The sequence below is a fragment of the Oncorhynchus keta genome, chromosome 4, assembly GCF_023373465.1.
Source record: "Oncorhynchus keta strain PuntledgeMale-10-30-2019 chromosome 4, Oket_V2, whole genome shotgun sequence".
Lineage (NCBI taxonomy): Eukaryota > Metazoa > Chordata > Actinopteri > Salmoniformes > Salmonidae > Oncorhynchus > Oncorhynchus keta.
Window position 1 is genome coordinate 64,100,264 of NC_068424.1, and position 12,918 is coordinate 64,113,181.

General features: G+C 46.2%; 1 protein-coding gene across 1 annotated transcript in view; it reads right to left on the minus strand.

The window, feature by feature from the left end:
* LOC118384046 (mediator of RNA polymerase II transcription subunit 12-like) overlaps positions 1 to 12,918 on the minus strand; it is a 44,696-nt gene that overhangs the window by 1,292 nt on the left and 30,486 nt on the right. Inside the window, exons 28-42 of the mRNA XM_052512535.1 lie at positions 12,344 to 12,415; positions 11,894 to 12,051; positions 10,334 to 10,495; positions 9,971 to 10,082; positions 9,281 to 9,370; positions 8,678 to 8,787; positions 8,320 to 8,455; positions 6,794 to 6,943; positions 5,987 to 6,352; positions 5,071 to 5,221; positions 4,472 to 4,686; positions 4,110 to 4,184; positions 3,670 to 3,890; positions 3,072 to 3,246; positions 2,142 to 2,537 (exon numbers count right to left, since the gene is read on the minus strand). Of these exons, the coding sequence (XP_052368495.1) occupies positions 2,142 to 2,537; positions 3,072 to 3,246; positions 3,670 to 3,890; positions 4,110 to 4,184; positions 4,472 to 4,686; positions 5,071 to 5,221; positions 5,987 to 6,352; positions 6,794 to 6,943; positions 8,320 to 8,455; positions 8,678 to 8,787; positions 9,281 to 9,370; positions 9,971 to 10,082; positions 10,334 to 10,495; positions 11,894 to 12,051; positions 12,344 to 12,415 (2,589 nt within the window). The remainder of the gene's footprint in view (positions 1 to 2,141; positions 2,538 to 3,071; positions 3,247 to 3,669; positions 3,891 to 4,109; positions 4,185 to 4,471; positions 4,687 to 5,070; positions 5,222 to 5,986; positions 6,353 to 6,793; positions 6,944 to 8,319; positions 8,456 to 8,677; positions 8,788 to 9,280; positions 9,371 to 9,970; positions 10,083 to 10,333; positions 10,496 to 11,893; positions 12,052 to 12,343; positions 12,416 to 12,918) is intronic.

Genomic DNA, 12,918 nt, shown 5'->3' on the forward strand with positions numbered 1-12,918 from the left:
ACCCAAACCTCTATCCAATAACATGGCTGGTGCCAACCTAGAGGGGCATAGTTCACTAGCCATGCCTTGACTAAACCAGGCTGGACATAAGCAGGGTGCGCTAACCTTAAACTGAACCGACCTCAGTGAAAATATATACTAGCAAATAACTGTTCAGGTCAGCGTGATATTTGGAAATAGATCAGGGCAAGGTAGGGTTTGATTTTGGACTTGTGGGGTGTTCCAGAAAGCAGAGCCCTATACTACATACGTGGTTTGATGAGTTAGCGAGGTAACTTCGGACAACTCGGTGTTAAGGATAACCGGTACCATGAAAGTGGCTCACCTTTTATCCAGGTTCCCTTTATCTAATATTAGGTTTTGGTTGAAGATCTGATAACATTCAGTATCAACAATACGCAGAAATAGTAAAAATCAGAAAGGGGGCAAATACTTTTTCTTGGTACTGTGTGTATATTACTATTAATAGTGAATACATCAAAACTATGAAATAACACATATTGAATCATGTAGTAAGCAAAAGTGTTAAATCAAAATATATGTTATATTTGAGATTCTTCAAAGTAGCCACCCTTCGCTTGATGACAGCTTTGCACGCTCTTGGCATTCTCTCAACCAGCTTCATGAGGTAGTCATCTGGAATGCATTTCAATTAACAGGTGTGCCTTGTTCAATGTTCATTTGTGGAATTTCTTTCCTTCTTAATCCGTTTGAGCCAATCAGTTGTGTTGTGACATGGTAGGGGGGGTATACAGAAGACAGCCCCATTTGTCAAAAGGCCAGGTCCATATTATGGCAAGAACAGCTAAAGTAAGCAAAGAGAAATGACAGTTCATCATTACTTTAAGACAAGAAGGTCAGTCAAGAACTTTGAAAGTTCATTCAAGTCTCAAAAACCATCAAGCGCTATGATGAAACTGGCTCTCATGAGGACCACCACAGGAAAGGAAGACCCAGAGTTACTTCTGCTGCAGAGGATAAGTTCATTAGAGTTACAAGCGTCAGAAATAGTAGCCCAAATAAATGCTTCACAGAGTTCAAGTAACAGACATCTCAACAGCAACTGTTCAGAGGAGATTGTGTGAATCAGGCCTTCATGGTCGAATTGCTGCAAAGAAACCACTACTAAAGAACACAAATATGAAGAAGAGACTTGCGTGGGCTGAGAAACACGAGCAATGGACTTTAGACCGGTGGAAATCTCTTCTTTGGTCTGATGAGTCCAAATTGGAGATTTTTGGTTCCAACTGCTGTCTTTGTGAGACGCAGAGTAGGTGAACAGATGATCTCCGCATGTGTGGTTCCCACCGTGAAGCATGGAGGTGGTGGTGTGATGGTGTTTTGCTGGTGACACTGTCAGTGATTTATTTACAATTCAAGGCACACTTAACCAGCATGGCTACCACAGCATTCTGCAGTGATACACCAACCCATTTGGTTTGCGCTTAGTGGTACTATCATTTGTTTTTCAACAGGACAATGACCCAACACACCTCAAGGCTGAGTAAGGGCTATTTGACCAAGGAGAGTGATGAGTGTTGCATCAGATGACCTGGCCTCTACAATCACCCGACCCCAACCCAATTGAGATGGTTTGGGATGAGTTGGACCACAGAGCGAAGGAAAAAAAGCCAACAAGTGCTCAGCTTATGTGGGAACTCCTTCAAGACTGTTGGAAAAGCATTCCAGGTGAAGCTGGTTGAGAGAATGCCAAAAGTGTGCACAGCTGTCATCAAGGCAAACAGGGGCTACTTTGACGAACCTAAAACATAAAATATATTTTGATTTGTTTAACACTTTTGTGGTTACTACATGATTCCATATATGTTCTTTCATAGTTTTGAAGTCTTCACTATTATTCTACAATTCATGAGTAAGTGTGTCCAAACTTTTGACTGGTTCTGCACAAACATAGTATACACACACAAATTTGTACATATAATTTTTTGGTTCATTTTGATAAACTTGAATACACGTTGTTGGTTGTCAAGTCAATTATACCATGCTAATTTCAAGTCTATATTTCTCAAAAAGATTAAGTTAAATGTGAATATTTAGGACAGTTAGTTGGCTAAGTTGATCCGTCTTTTTGGAACCACCCCCGGGTAATTTGACAGCGTAACCCTCTAAGTGGAACGTACCATGGGTTGCTGCATGCCCAGGGCCTGGTTCTGAGCCTGGGTACCGGGGGGCTGGGCCGACGCTACCTGCTGTTGTTGTTGTTGTTGTTGTTGTTGTTGCTGCTGCTGTTGTTGTTGTTGAACTTGTTGGGGCTGGACCTGTTGCTGCTGTTGAACCTGTTGCTGCTGCTGAACCTGTTGCTGTTGCTGAACCTGTTGCTGCTGCTGAACCTGTTGCTGCTGCTGAACCTGTTGCTGAACCTGTTGCTGCTGCTGAACCTGTTGCTGCTGCTGAACCTGTTGCTGCTGCTGAGCCTGCTGCTGCTGCTGTTGTTGTTGCTGAGCCTGCTGCTGCTGTTGTTGTTGTTGCTGAGCCTGCTGCTGCTGCTGTTGTTGTTGCTGAGCCTGCTGCTGGGCCTATAGGGCCAGGGACAAACACAGGAAAAGAGCAGGGTTAGACCATAGTACAACTATACAGGAATTCCAACACTGTCTATGATGCTAGAGCAGCAGTGGGCTAATAACAGCCCATGGGATGTTATTAGGGTTGATTATTTTGGGTTGCAAAAAAACACTCCAGGCCTCTCGAACATCTAAAACTAGATAGAAAGTATGTAGAAATGGGACCTATATACTTTCAAATAACAGCCCTTTTTCTGGCCTGTAAATAGACTGAAGAACAAATCGCCCCCCCAAAAAAAAAATCTGTGTGGCCCTCAGTTGAATTTCGAAATCCCATGTGGCCCTAGAGCCAAACAAATTTGTCCACACCTGTGTTAGATCATCAGGTAAAGCATTGAATGAATGTTCAAGTGGTTATGTAGATATATATAGCACATTGAGTGGCAATAGCAGTACATGTGTTGTTGCAATAGTATTGGCCCACTGTTCCATGTTGGTCTGTAGTGTTAGAGATTGTTAGTAGTATTTAGACAATTAGACAAAGCATACTCTGAGTGCCTGCTGTCTGAGGTACTGCTGCTGTTGCTGCTGGGCTTGTTGCTGCTGGGCCTGCTGTTGCTGCTGCTGCTCGGCCAGCATCTGGTTTGGTCTCATGCCCGGGTGGACCCCCATGTGACTCAAGGGCTGCATGACGGGAGCTGGCTGGATGGACTGGTGGGGAAACCTGGAGATGGTGGAAGAGAGACAGATTCAGTGGACCGGTACATCATCAATGTTTCATAAATACACCACTATATCTTGAATAAGGTCACTATTGTCCAATAGTGCTACAGCATGGAACAAAGACGTGTTCTGTGACTGCACTGTCCAATGTTCCCATCTACCTCATTAAAGTAAATCAAGAGTCCAGTTTAAAGGTGGGACTGACTGATAACGCTGTATCCAGATACTAGGCAGTGATGCTAAATGTGACATATTTAAGGCCTTGATATGTGCAAGAAAAAGGAGTGAAAAATGGAACCCCATGAACACAATATGAGCTAAAAGTAACCTAAATATCCATAATAAATGGACAGTAGACAACCCTGTGCTATTGGAGTGTATTGTCCACACACCCACCCCTCTGCAACCCCTCCCTCCTGCCCACCTTGGTGTGTTCTGCATGGTGTGTGAGTAGCCCGGTGCCTGCTGGTGAACATAGCCGCTGGGCCTCTGCCTCAGAGAGTCCACCACGGCCGGGTTGGCCCCCGGGTGGCTGCCCTGGAAGCCCTGGTTCCCATATGATGGAGGGACTATACCACCCGCCTGAGAGGGGTGTGGCTGCATCCCAATGTGGGAGCCGTACGTGGTATATCCCTGGGAGATGTTCTGCACATGGAGAGAGGGAAACCAGAATGTTCATGAAAATAGGACCAATATGTAGGGAGGAGATGGGTAGAATACTGATGATCAGGAATAGAGGACACTGGTTTATACATGCGGTCAATTTCAGAGGTGGAGGAAATATAAGAAAACAAGTTCTACGGATTCATCGGGAAAGAAAATCACATGAAATGTTGCTGAGAGTGTCTCATCTGAAAGACTTGCCTGGCTTGGCTGCATGGAGCTGTATTGTTGGTTAGGCGTCATCTGCCTCATCTGTGGTCCTATCATACTCTGGTTCTGAAAATTACAAGAGACAACAGTCATCCTCCGACATTCTCTAAAAGCAATGTGCTGCTTTTTACACCTGAAGGCCAACATTTTATTCTCCACAGGGAGTGAATTCCAACTCTAACTTATCAACATGTCCTGCGTACAGCGAAAGCCAGGTTCAAGGTCCTATTCTGTGAGCATGTTAATAACACTTCTAGAAAACCCCTCAGGCACACTGTGGTAGATCCAGTCCAGAATAACCTCTGTACTCACTACTGTCCCCTTCCAGTGGAGTCTAGTTACTGCACACTCACCAGTCTGACCTGTAGCTGCTGGCGCAGAATTTGACCCTGTGGAATGTTGGGTTGGGGCTTGTAGCCCATCGGGTACTGCTTGTCCATGCCCATCATGCCTGGCATGCCACCTTGCATGCCGGGCATCATGCCTGGGTAGCTGGGCCGCGTGGGCATCATCTTGCCCATTTGAGGGTTCCGGGCTGGTCGGTACGGGGTGTCCAAACCAGGGCCGCCTGAAGGGGAAAAAGATGAGCGTTATAATGTCAAAATTCCAAATAGCTTCAACACAGACCCGGGGGAACTACAAGGTTGCAGGGTTTTGCTCCACCCCAGCATTAAAATCTAGTCCTGGGCTGGAACAAAACATGTCACATTCAAAGGTCATGAGAGGAATACAGGTTTCCAGAGTGTTTTGTTTCTTGATAGTAATGTAAAAACACACTAGTAATAAATACAACAGGGCCTGTATTCATCAGTATCGGAGTAGGAGTGCTGACCAAAGATCAGGTACGCACGCACCCCCGCTGTCCTTGTCATCTTATTCGTCATGATCTATAAGGCAAACCTGATCGTGGATCAGAACCCTGATTTTAGACAATGATAATGTTGGCACTGACCTGGAGGCAGAGGCTGGTTCTGGGCATACATGCCCATGGGCTGCTGGTTGTAGCCTATCCTACTGTAGGGGTGGGCCTGCTGGCCCATGAGGGGGTCTGGGGGTATACACGTCCCATACGGCAGTCCACCCTGGGTACGGGTCACATAGTCCTGGAGAGAGGAGAAAACATGCATCTTCTATGAGGCAAGCTACTTATATAGAACGGTAATATGTGGGCCTCGCGAGTGGCGCAGCAGTCTAAGGCACAGTATCGCAGTGCTAGAGGCATCACTACAGATCTGGGTTCGATACCGGGCTGTGTTGCTGCCAGCCACAAACCGGGAGACTCATGAGGCGGCGCACAATTGGCCCAGCGTCGTCCGGGTTAGGGGAGGGTTTGGCCGGCCGGGATGTCCTTGTCCCATCATGCTCTAGTGACTCCTGTGGCGGGCCGGGCAGATGCACACTGACACAGTCGCCAGTTGTACGGTGTTTCCTCTGACACATTGGTGCGGCTGGCTTCCGGGTTAAGCGAGCAGTGTGTCAAGAAGCAGTGCGGCTTGTCAGGTCGTGTTTCGGAGGACGCATGGGTCTCGACCTTCGCCTCTCCTGAGTCCGTAAGGGAGTTGCAACGATGGGATAAGACTGCAACTACCAAATAGATATCATGAAATTGGCGAGAAGAAGGAGTAAAAAGAAAAAAAAGGGTCATATGTGCAATAACATCATCATCCAGCTTTTGGACCCTTAGAACAAGGCCTTCAAATCCCTCGTCAAGATGCCACGCATGAGTGCTTAAAGCTATGAGTAACTTTATATTTCTAGATCTTGCCTGGGTAGAATACATGACCTGTCCCAGTGTTGGACAGGACCTGTCCCAATGTCTCACTAACCTCAGTCTTGTTGGACAGGACCTGTCGCAGTGTCTCACTAACCTCAGTCTTGTTGGTGGACGGTGTCTTCTTCTTCTTGGTCTTCTTCTTGGTTGAATCGGACGACACCGCAGGGACGCTCTTCTCTGGCTTCACTGGCTCTGCCATCTTCTTCTCGGGTTCCTGGGGCGCGGGCGTGGGCGGCTCCTCATCCTCAGGGGGCAGGGGGAGGGGCTCCAGATAGTAACTGCGCGGCTTGGGCTTCAGGTGGGTGTGGTAGAGGAGGAAGCGCTGCTGTTCCTCGAACTTGGTCACCTTACGGTCCACGCGCACCGTACCAAACCAGCCCCAAGAGAGAGGGGCCGAGTGCTTGAGGCCCTCGAACACATCCCACGGAGAGATCTTCTGCTTGGTCGACACTTGGAGACCCTGACGGAAAGGGGGAAGATGGTTTTACATCGATAAAAATTACAATTAGTGGTGTTGCCACAAATATCTCCTGACAACTACGATATTAAGATGCAGGAAAATTAAGCAGACATGGGTTAAAATACTATATGTTTTCAGAAACTTTGAGCATTTGAAGGTGCCTGGACTGCATCTAGACAGAGTGTATGGTTTACAGTTTTGGGACTATTCCATTGGTTCCACTTCACCAGGCAATCTCAATCAAGTATTTGAACTAAAACCCAGGTCTGCTATTTAGAAAAGTTACTGAAGACATTCCTAGTGAACAGCTGAAAGACAAGATTTTATGAAGAACCGTGTGGGCCAAAAAGTCCATCTCAATACTGGTGACAGAGAAACAGTAATATAGGCAACAATTGAGTTGACAATGCCTTCAAAGGCTCAGAGCTCATAGTACTGTACCTCCTTCTCAAAGCCAGCGATCTTGTTTCCCTTGGTGTCAATAAGCGAGCCCTGTGGTTCACAGGTGATGACATCACGGGTCTGCTTGGGCAGAGGGAGCAGCTGCCGCACCTTCTCCAGACTCTCTGACTGCCGGTCACCCAGCTCTTTCTGCAAATACACAACATTTGAGTTGTTGATACCTTTGAGCAGAGAACGAGACAAAAAGTATTTCATTGAAATGTTTCTTAGCATTGAAAGTAGTTTGATTCAACTGAATTCTAGGTGAGTGGGGACCTCTTGTGGCGAGCACATAGCATAACACCCTTCTATTGACTTCAATAAATAAAATACAAATGGTGGAATACTCTGCTACATAGGACATACATTATTATATATTCCACATAACCACAAGTATGTGGACACCTGCTCGTCAAGGATATCATTCCAAAATCATGGGCATTAATATGGAGTTGGTCTCTACTTTGATGCTATAACAGCCTCCACTCTTCTGAGATGGCTTTCCACTAGATGTTAGAACATTGCTGCAGGGACTTGCTTCCATTCAGCCACAAGAGCATTAGTGAGGTTGGGCACTGATGTTGGGTGATTAGGCCTGGCTCGCAGTCGGCGTTCCAATTCATCCCAAAGGTGTTCAATGGGGTTGAGGTCAGGGCTCTGTGTAAGCCAGTCAAGTTCTTCCACACCGATCTCAACAAACCATTTCTGTATGGACCTCGCTTTGTGCATGGGGGCATTGTCATGCTGAAACAGGAAAGGGCCTTCTCCAAACTTTTGCCTCAAAAGTTGGAAGCACAGAATCATCTAGAATGTCAGTGTATGCTGTAGCAATAAGATGTCCCTTCACTGCAACTAAGAGGCCGAACCCAAACCATGAAAAGCAGCCCCAGACCATTAATCCTCCTCCACCAAACTTTACAGTTGGCACTATGCATTGGGCAGTGTGTGTTCTCCTGGCATCCACCACACACAGATTCGTCGGTCGTACTGCCAGATGGCATTGCTCATGGTGATCTTAGGCTTGTGTGCGGCTGCTCGGCCATGAAAACCCATTTCATGAAGCTCCCGATGAACAATTATTGTGTTGATGTTGCTTCAAGGCAGTTTGGAACTCGATAGTGAGTGTTGCAACTGAGGACAGACCATTTTTATGCATTTCAGCACTGGGCAGTCCCGTTCTGTGGGCTTGTGTGGCCTACCACTTTGCGGCTGAGCCGTTGTTGCTTCTAGATGTTTCCACTTCACAATAACAGCACTTACAGTTGACCGGGGCAGCTCTAGCAGAGCAGAAATTTGATCAACTTACTTGTTGGTAAGGTGCCATCCTTTGACGGTGGCACGTTGAAAGTCAGAGCACTTCAGTTAGGCCATTCTACATCAATGTGTATCTATGGAGATTGCATGGCTGTGTGCTCGATTTTATACAGCAAGGGTGTGGCTGAAATAGCCGAATCAACTAATTTGAAGGGGTGTCCACATACTTTTGCATATATAGTGTACATCCAGTGTGATGTGTGTGATCTTACCCGGAGCTTCTTGACCAGGTTCATATAAGCCCTCTTGTTCTCCTCCATGCTGCCCTGAGAGATGCTAGACATGTCAGCAGCCAGCGTGCCATTAATTAGCACACTCAGCATGTCTAGTACCGTGGTGAAGAGCTCACTGAGCGAGAGCGAGAGAGAGAGAGAGAAAGAGAGAGAGAGAGAAAGAGAACAGGGGGGAGCGAGCAAGCGGGAGGGAGGTAGGGAGAGAGAGCGAGCAGGAGTTAGAAGAGAGAGAGGGAAGGGGGGAAATTATACAGTGATGCATTACACGGTGACATTACAATAACAACAAATGAACACATGAAGTTTAAAATGTGTGAGCAGTTGTGTTGTGACTTACTTGTTGGACTGCATGTCCACTGTACCGCTACTAATGATGTCGAGGAGTAGCACGGCCCACTCCGTGGTCTGCTGTGTACTGCGTTGTACCGTGTCAAACATCCCACCCACCTGGACATCGAAGATAACACATCCAATTTCTTTTTAGTATGCATGAAAACTCAAAGGGCGAGAGTAAAAAACAACAACATTATAATAATTTGATCTCTACATAGTTTAAATGGATAAAACAACAGTGTTCTGTAGCAGTAAGTAAATGGGTTTAATCCGTTTGCAGACATACTTTCTGTTAAGTTCATGTTTTAAGTATCCCTATATTTCTGTTATTACGGTGCTATCACTCTGTTATTAGTAAGTCTGCGCCGGAGTCTCACTGTTGATGGACCTGGCCTGAGTGCAATGGCAACCATGTACTGTGGAAATAAGGTTTAGTAAACGTTGTTAAACTGGAACCTAGTCGTCATGTCATTTTAAGTTAACACTTTCCAATCCTTCCTAGTGAGGAATTTCTGTCCCCTTCGATACCATCTGGTCCAAACTGATACAAGTGACCACTTCCAGGCATGACAGGGACAACATGACGACGGTGATGAAGAGCCCTCACCAGATTAAGCCGCAGCTTCAGCGCCTCATGCATCATCTGCTTGGCCTTGCAGTCGTCCTGGTACTGGTCCTCCCGCCAGTTCGTTACAATCTGGAAGATGGAAACGCAGCCAATAGCCGCAGTCAGCATGAGACGGCACATTTAGCCAACATTAAGCACACCGAGGGGGGGGGATCCTAACATGAGATGTACATTTTTACACAAAAGTGTGTTCATTGATGTCAACGGAATCTTCAGTTATGCACAAAGATCTCAAGTTGTGATTTGAGTCTAATAGAGGTGAGGTGGGAGAAGACGGGGGGAGTTGTCTGACGACTCCAGCTGAATTCTTCCGCTGCTCTATGTTAGCTACATACTTCTGTCATTTTGACATCACTTCAACAATGTCAGTCTGACTGTTGTACAAAACAAAGTCATCAGTGATTGGATTATCTCTAAGTAATCAGAGTATTAAAACCAATGGGATTTTCAAACCGCTGCTTTACCCACATGTGTTCTGGCTCTGGCCCAACCCATCAATTTCTGGGAGCAATCGGAAAAATTAGAATGTGTTTGTGTTCTCGAAATCGTCAGGGAGGTAACCCCCGATCCAGACTCATTGCGGAAAGGAAACAAACTTCTGTGGGTGTGGCGTAGGATGTGGAGTTTGGGTAGACAGGAAAATGGAGGAGAGGCTGTGTTGAGTGTTACCTGCTGCACCTGGCTGTAGAGGGAAGTGAGGAGGCCCTCCCTCTGCTCATCCTGGCCTTTTAGACAGGTCAGCACCAGAGACAGGAAGGGCTGCTGGCTCAGCAGAGACATGCTGGAAACAGACAAAAGTGTAAGGGCAATACATCCACCATCAATTTGGGAATATTGAAGCTGGGGCAAAAATGTTATCATAATTGCATGATAATTATAACATTTTTGCCCCAGCTTCAATAATAACTCCTGCATCCAATTTGTTTTTAGTATCTAACGCAGATTACCACGCTTTCTGGATGAAAGTACAACCATGTTGACAAAATGAGCATTATCGACATGACCCAAAATAGTCAGGGTGAGTCATCTGACCTCTTCTGTTTCTGCCGGTCTCTCTCCTTGCGTGAGGAAGACCCCAGATGCTGGCCCTTCTCTAGCTCCTCCCCTGCCGCCTTCAGGACGTGGCCCTGGACCGAGGTGGGCAGCTTGGCTATCAGTGGCGCCACCAGCCACACACCAGACCGCTCAGACGAACTGGGGGGAACACAAAGAAAAATAATAAGCTGTTACGCTGAGGTTAGATTTCACCAACAATGAGAAAGCATGTTTGATGATTCTTTAGCTTAGGGGTAGGAAACTAGATTCAGCCACGGGATGATTTGTGTCACAGCGGATGGTCGGTGGGCCAGAACATACAGTGGGGCAAAAAAGTATATAGTCAGCCACCAATTGTGCAAGTTCTCCCACTTAAAACGATGAGAGGCCTGTAATTTTCATCATAGGTACACTTCAATTATGACAGACAAAATGAGAAAAAAAATCCAGAAAAATCACATAAGTATTTGCTCACCTACAAACAAGCAAGATTTCTGGCTCTCAAAGACCTGTAACTTCTTCTTTAAGAGGCTCCTCTGTCCTCCACTCGTTACCTGTATTAATGGCACCTGTTTGAACTTGTTATCAGTATAAAAGACACCTGTCCACAACCTCAAACAGTCACACTCCAAACTCCACTATGGCCAAGACCAAAGAGCTGTCAAAGGACACCAGAAACAAAATTGTAGACCTGCTCCAAGCTGGGAAGACTGAATCTGCAATAGGTAAGCAGCTTGGTTTGAAGAAATCAACTGTGGGAGCAATTATTAGGAAATGGAAGACATACAAGACCACTGATAATCTCCCTCGATCTGGGGCTCCACGCAAGATCTCACCCCGTGGGGTCAAAATGATCACAAGAACGGTGAGCAAAAATCCCAGAACCACACAGGGGGACCTAGTGAATGACCTGCAGAGAGCTGGGACCAAAGTAACGAAGCCTACCATCAGTAACACACTATGCCGCCAGGGACTCAAATCCTGCAGTACCAGACGTGTCCCCCTGCTCAAGCCAGTACATGTCCAGGCCCATCTGAAGTTTGCTAGAGAGCATTTGGACGATCCAGAAGAAGATTGGGAGAATGTCATATGGTCAGATGAAACCAAAATATAACTTTTTGGTACAAACTCAACTCGTCGTGTTTGGAGGACAAAGAATGCTGAGTTGCATCCAAAGAACACCATACCTACTGTGAAGCATGGGGGTGGAAACATCATGCTTTCGGGCTGTTTTTCTGCAAAGGGACCAGAACAACTGATCCATGTAAAGGAAAGAATGAATGGAGCCATGTATCGGGAGATTTTGTGTGAAATCCTCCTTCCATCAGCAAGGGCATTGAAGATGAAACGTGGCTGGGTCTTTCAGCATGACAATGATGCCTCTACTCTGTGTGTAAAGTAGAGGCAAAGAAACCCATGCGCAGAATGTGATTCAGATCTTCAGCTCTGGTGAAAAGGGATTCATGGGGGCGGGAGGGGGAGGTTACCTACAGTTCCGCAGTCTCTGCCTATTTTTTAAAATGGGAGGGAGAATTTATAAAGGTCACACATACACACCTCAACACTGGTTTCTTGCTTGGGTTGTTGCTGTTGGAGGCAGAACCTCCGGCGCCGGCTGACCCGTTCCCTGAGAGGTTGGTGGAGTTCATCTCCGCTGACTTCTGGAACACCTCGATAGTGGCCTTGGCGATGTTCTCCAATAAGGAGTACAGCTCCTGCAGGGCGACAAGGAAGACAAGTTCGTCCAATTAACCTCAATCACAGGGAATTGATCCCTGAACAAGATGGCTGCCATTATCACCACATTCTACAGTTATGAAGGGTTATGACATAATCCACTATCTCAATGTACTTCATTGAATCAAAGGTACACTTGAACTTTACAGATGGATTGTATTCTAAATCAATATTTTATTGAGAAAAAAACCAAAATGCTTAATTGTGCCTAGATGGCAGTGTTGTGAGTGTTTTCAGGACCTTACAGGACACTGGAGTCTGGTAACTTACGTTGTTAGTACTCTGCTTGATCATAAGCTGCAGCTCCAGGGATGACTGTCTCATGGTCCACTGGTCCATGTTCTAGAGGCAGGAGGATGGGACACCACGTTTAGACATGTATATAACACAATCATCTCCAAGCAGTTAAATAGTCAGAGACCTTTAGCTCCACTCTCCCTGTAGTGCTGCTTTAGTCAGCAGATGGCAGTAATGTCATTCACAAAACTCAGAACACTCATATACCCTAATGTGGTCTGCTGAGCTAAGGCAGGGGTTCAGAGACAGTTCACCCACTGATTCATTCTAGCACCCACAACCCCCCCCCCCCCATTTCTAATGAATGTGCCGTGTGAGTCTTTCTGCTGTGCTCTCAGCCATCCCCAAGGATCATCTAGGACTGACACTGATTCACTTACAACTTGCCTTGATGGCTTCAAAAAACCATTTCAAAGCAATTTCCAGAAAAAGCTTTTAGGTCATACATCTGCTGCCCTTGATGGAAAAGTGAAAAGTCTACTCTGCCCATGAGAAGTGCTGTCTGTTGCCAGGGCAACATTCAGCGCAGACAGAAATGTAATGTTTCT